The 6,000-nt window shown below is 64.0% G+C and overlaps 1 protein-coding gene across 1 annotated transcript in view; it reads left to right on the plus strand.

Annotated features, from left to right (window-relative positions):
* Window positions 1-4,650: 4,650 nt before the first annotated feature.
* PFL1_05663 (uncharacterized protein) overlaps window positions 4,651-6,000 on the plus strand; it is a gene marked incomplete at both ends in the record, with an annotated part of 1,769 nt that continues 419 nt past the window's right edge. The window contains 2 exons of the mRNA XM_007883199.1: window positions 4,651-4,793; window positions 4,910-5,972. Coding sequence (XP_007881390.1) covers window positions 4,651-4,793; window positions 4,910-5,972 — 1,206 coding nt within the window. The remainder of the gene's footprint in view (window positions 4,794-4,909; window positions 5,973-6,000) is intronic.

The raw sequence follows: 6,000 nt of genomic DNA on the forward strand, positions 1-6,000 counted from the left end.
CTCGGAGTCGACGCTTCCGTTCTACGTACAGACCCCCCCTCGCCATACCCTCGGAAAGGAGCCCTGAAGTGCGACGTTGTGCGAGCCGGTTTGCTGGAAGACAAGGCCTCCTTTGCGACGGGCGACGCCGAGCAAGGGACTGCGAGCAGGTGGACGCTAGAAAGGAGGGCGTGGGTGCGGTTGTCACGCCCTGGACGGACGGCGGAACCACTTCCGGACCGTCTCGCTTTCCGCGCCAAGCGCAAGACGCCCGCCGTGCGCCCTTTGATGGGCGTTGACCAGGCAGGCGGTACGTTGAACCACCGCTACCCGCGCCGCCCCAGCACGCTAGCGTCGGACATCTCTCGGAGAATTTGTTTCCCGCAGCTAAAGCTGGTACATTAACCACTTTATCGCGTCGATCTCGAGGTACCGCCACCTACCCAGGCCGAGCGTGGCAGCTGCAACAAAGTTTCAAGTTTGGCAAAAAGTTTGCGAGGGCGACGCTCTTTGTAAAAGTCAAGGAAGGCGACCCAGCGGGTCGCCACCGGCCGGCAGACAAAGGTGTTCCGCACAAAAAAGGCTTGGCCCCGATCTTCGGTGCGACCAGGCCAACCCACACCCCGGAACCACGGCACGGCACGGCACGGCATCGCAGCGTAACCGTCCTGCGTTGCTGCCAACCCCAGGGCTCACTCACCCTCGCAGCGCACATACGGCGGGAGCGACGACCGAGATCGAAGCACATCGTGGCATACGACGGGCTCCATTGTCGACTTGCACGCCATCATCGGGGTTCCGGCGAGGATGACGGGCCGATGCTGTGCCTACGGGCCGATGCTGTGCCTACGGGCCGGTGCTGTGCCGAACAAGAAGAAAGGGGATCGATGTACGCCCGGTGAAGAAAAGAGGCAGGGGCGTTCCGGGTCGACATACGGGCGCATGCTGGCATGTACGCTCTACATATCTGTCTGCGTGGGTGAATGGGTAAGTTAGCGTGGGCCCCAAAACTCCGACCGTCGATCGCCTGTCCGCCTGTCTGTCATGCGATGCCACGCCTGGCCGCTCGCCTGCTCTTCCTGGGCACCCCGAAACCTCTGGCTCTGACACCATCGCGCTTCGGGCGAGGACGGTGGTGCGTATGAGCACTGCGTCCATGCTGCGGCAAGCGGGGGGTACGCCGGGTCACCGTACGTGCAGTACCGCAGCAATATGGATTGGCGCCCCGAACTCGGCGATGCTGGCCACGGTCTCGCCTGATTCCGTCTGGCGCTGGGCGTACGTACATACAGTACCGAAAGCGGCTTACCACTAGGTACACTGATGCGCGTTCGGCTGCGGCGACCGCACGCTTCCAAAGATAGCAAGATAGAGGCGGCCAGCCTGACGGGCTCGCCCGCCAGCAAAGGCAGGCGGCGAGGCAAGGAGCGAGTTCGGCTCACGGTACCTATGGCAGCCGAGAGTGCTGCTGGCCCGACTGAATCGCACAGGTCTCGGCCTTTGCCCTGCCGGAACTCCTACTGTACGTAGGCTTTGTTTGCGGTTCCGCACACACCGGAATCTCAAACATGCCGGACCGCTGCGTGTGAGGTGAGGTGGGAGGCAGTGCGTCGTGCAAGGCGTGCTGCACATCTGCCGGGGGGCGTGGGCGGTAGGTAGATGTGCGTAATCTAGCAGACGTACGGCGCTGGCCAGCGCCCAAAGGGTGGACCCTGTTCTCCCGTGGCCAGCAGACCAGAGCGAGGAGAGCGAGGGAGAAATTTCTTTTTCATGCGCTTGCGGCCTCGGAGTTCAGCTGTCCGTTACCGCCCTCGCTGCGGCCCCCTGCCTTGCCTTGCCTCGCATTCCTCCCCTGCCCACGGCCACGTCGGCCTTCATGGGAAGAAGAGGCGAGGGGGGCGGGCGGTCAGATAGGCCCCTGGCTCTCACCGCCTCTTCCCACGGCACGGCACAGCCGGTCTGTTCTATCTGCTTGCACGGCGGTACGGTACCGTCGTCCGACACCGCCGGCCGCGGATCGACCGAGAGCCAAGGGGAAGAGGGAACCGACGATCGTCGGACCCAGCCGACCGACGGGCCGGCTTGCCTGCCGGTCGTCCCTCGAAACTCTCTCCGTCACGCTCGAGGCCAGGACAGCTCATCACCATCGCAATCTTAATCATCATCGGCCGGACTTTGGCTTCAGTAGGGGTACCGGTACCGTGCGTACGTGCGTGCGTGCGTGCGTGCATTCGGTACGGTCCGAATCTGAGCGGCCCCTGACGCTGCTTCCGCTGCCATAGGGGATTCGGCAAGGCGGTTTGCCTGCAGCGGGCTTCCAGCGAGACAGCACGTCAGAGGTCAGGCGAGCCGCACGTACGAACGACCGTCTGGACCACGCACACGATGTCCGTACCGGATGCACGTACGGAGCCCGGCTTTTGCTCAGCCTCAAAGTCAGCCAGACCCTCGGTCTCACCGCATCCTTCTATCGAAGCCTGTCTCTCCGTGCGGGCCGAACGAGCCGAAAGGGAGCCGCACGGTGCGGGACAGTACGCACGTTTGCTTTGCGTTGCAACTCAGACTCGCTTTGAAGTCTTCGAGAAGGTCCGCACACGTACGGCCCGACGTCGATGTATGTAAAGGGAGATGAAACGGTATCCCTGGGTCATGGTTTGTTGGCGGTAGCGCTGCGAAGCGGTGCGGTGCGGTGCTCCTGACCGCGTGGAGGCCCCGACGGCCGTCTCCGCTGCTTGCTTGCTTGCCTGCCTACCTCCCTCACCGGCTCGGCAAGGCGGAGTGAACAAGCAAATCACGGGTCGACCGGGTACCTCTGCGTCCAAACATCGGGATCGAGGCGACCGCATAGCCTCAGCACAGGAGACGGACGACATAGCTTGTTTTCCAGCGGGCCGACCGGAAGAGAACCTGGGCAGCCTTTCCGTACGAGCTTGGACCGTACGCGCTGAAGCCGTCTGCCGAAGACCATGCAGTTCCGTATCCTCAGGCATGCAGGGCGGCCAGGAGCCGATCACGCAGCGGCGACAGTTTTCGGGGTCCGGAGGAAGGTGTAGGCGCTGTCTTGTACGATGCTCGTGCAAGCGCTCAAGCCAGGCATTGTAGTCAGCCTCTGTGTTGGATGCTTCTGCCTGCGATCCCGATGCCTAGGCTGGGCAGTAGCGTCCAGCGCAGAGCGGCGAGCATGGATCGAGACCGCATGGTCTATCGAAGGGCGAGAGCGGGTTGACGTATGTACCATGTCGCAGCTTTGCCTGCAGATTTCAGTAGTACGAACGCCCCAGGCCGGACCGTACGTCTTCCTTTGCTTAGGATTCACGCAGTCGGTGCCTCGCCTCCTCGCTGCTCCTGAGCCAGGCACAAGACTTTGCCGTCGGACGGGCGCCCGGCTGGTGACCCGACGGAGCGCAAGGTCTCGCTCGAGGGCCCGCCCAACCGTGCCGGAGTGGCTGCGAGTCCGAGCTGGTTCGGAACGACGATGTTTTGAACTCGACTGACTCTCTTTGCTCCCTCGGTCCCTCCGTCGACGACAATGAGTGAGCTTGGTCGGGTCTATCGGCCCACCTGCCTCTGCGGCGCTCCTCATTGTCACGGTACAGAGCGCAATGCAGCGCAAGATGAACACCGCCCAAAGCAGGGTGTGATCCCTGCAAACCATCCCCAGTGCGGCAGGTGCGGCTAGTCCTTTCGGGCCGACCGCTCGACTTGGCCGCACAGTTGAGCTGGCAAGCTTGCCTTCCAAATTGCCTTTCAAAGGGAGCCGACCGGCCTGATGGGGCAGGGTGTGACTACTACCTGATGGACAATTGATGTGGGCGCAGCTCTGTGCGTGCCGGTAAAAATTGCGTGGCCAGGCTGTGTGTGGGTGGTCGAGGGGCGGCCGGCTGGCCGTCGGTATCCCTACCTGCCTGCCGGTCGGTACCTGGTCTAGCCAGGGCGTCGGCCTACTGCAGGCGTCAAAGGCAGCAGCGCGGGCGTACAGCAGGGCAGCAGGGCAGCAGGCAAGGCAGGTAGAGGCAGGCTAGGGCTTCCCAAAGAGCCGCCATACCCCTACGTACGACATTCGGCTTCGAGAACTCCGTTCGACCGGCTGCTCCCCAGGCACCTGTGCCAAGAGCTCCGAGAGAGGCGAGACGGCCAAGCAAGCTGTCAGGCTAGAGCCCGCGCGACCACGACCCTCGCCGCCTTCGACGTGCGTGCGTTGCGTTGTCTTCGACCGCTGCCTTCTCGAGCCTCCTGCCTGCCAACCACCACCGGACGTCCAGGGTCTGCCAAGCAACAAGAGCAACCAGGAACCCTCACGACGCCGCCGCCGCTGCCGCTCTGCTCCTCCTTTCAACGTCCCTCTCCCTGCGCACTTTGCCCCCTTTCTCACTCGCGTCCCACTCCTACCACCTTCTTTTAAAGCTCTACCGACCGTTGCCGGCGGAGCTGTCCACCCCTCTGCTTCTATCACCACCACCTCACACATCCCGGCTACATAGGCCCCTTCCAGCGAGCCCTTGCCGTCCTCAGCATCATCGTCAAAGACGGAAAGCAGCTCGTCGCTCCCTTTCCCCATCCGTCATCTACCAAGCACACTGTCCTTTCAGCTCTCCCAAACCGACCCTTCATCCTTCCCTCTCTCCACCAACTGCCTCGGCCTGAGCACATCACTCTCTATTCGCCCCAAAAATGGCGCCCCAGATCCTCACCTCCATCTACCCGCCGCTGCCAAAGGCGAGCCACTCCAACATCTTTGACTTTGTCAGCGGCCAGTCCAGCGAGCACCTCGCCGACAAGGTCCAGTTCGTCCGTCAGGATGGCAAAGAGTGGACGTGAGTGCTTTATCGCCGCAGGACAGAAGCAAGAGGCTGCACTGGATCACCCTCCGCACTGGACGCTGACCGCTTGGCCTGCTCGTCCGCCCCGTCTGTTGCTCTGACACCTCCAGCCATGGCCAAGTGATCCGCGAGGCCCGCCGCCTGGCATGGGCGCTGCGCCACCGCCTCGGTCTGCAGCCGCGGCAGCGCTTCGGCGTCATCTCGCCCAACCACACCATGTACCCGGTCCTCATCTTTGCCGCCGAGATCGCAGGGCTGGTGGCCGCGCCCATTAACCCGGCGCTGACCGTGGGCGAGCTGGCCAAGTCGCTGGCCCAGGCCTCGGTCGACGCCGTTTTTACCCACCCCTCGTGCCTCGCCAACGCCCGCGCCGCCTGGGTCGAGGCGCGAGGACAGCTGGGCCGACCCACGTCGGCCGCCGACCCGAGCTCGGGCCTGTGGCTGCTCGACGACGCTGACGAGCTGGTCCAGGGCGACCTGGGCGAACAGGACGTGCGCAGCCAGCTCACGGCGAGCGAGCTCGAGACGTACCGCGTCGCCGACCCGGTCAACGAGGTGGCCTTCATCATGTTCTCGTCGGGCACCTCTGGCTCGGCAAAGGGCGTGCAGATCACCCACTCCAACGTCATCCACAGCGTCATGGCGCTGCTGGCCACCCACGACGACTACTTTGGCCAGAAGGACGTGCAGGTCGGCTTCCTGCCCTTCTACCACATCTTTGGGCTGATCAAGCTCATGCACCACCCCTTTTCGCTCGGCATGAAGGTCGTCGTGCTGCCCAAGTTCGGCCTCGACATCTTCTGCGCCAAGGTGGAAGAGTACCGCGCCACGGCCGCCCTCGTCGTGCCACCCGTGCTGCTGCAGCTGGCAAAGAGCCCGGTGCCCGCTTCGTACGATATGTCGAGCCTGCAGTGCGTCCAGTGCGGCGCGGCGCCGCTCAGCGCCGAGCTGTTTGAGCTGCTCGAGGCGAGGTACCCGGGCCTGGCGGTGCTCAACGGCTACGGCCTCACCGAGTCGCTGCCCTCGGTCATCTGCTCGGGGCCCAAGGGCCTGCCCAACTCCAAGGGCGCGGCGGGCAGGATCGCGCCCGGCGTCGAGGTGCGGCTGGTGAGCGAAGAGGGCTACGACGTCGGCGCCGATCAGGGCCGGGATGGGCCGAGCCGGGCGACGGGTGTGGCTGCGCGGCCCGACGATCATGAAG

This window comes from Pseudozyma flocculosa (genome assembly GCF_000417875.1).
Source record: "Pseudozyma flocculosa PF-1 unplaced genomic scaffold scaffold00021, whole genome shotgun sequence".
In the NCBI taxonomy this organism is placed as follows: Eukaryota; Fungi; Basidiomycota; class Ustilaginomycetes; order Ustilaginales; family Ustilaginaceae; genus Pseudozyma; species Pseudozyma flocculosa.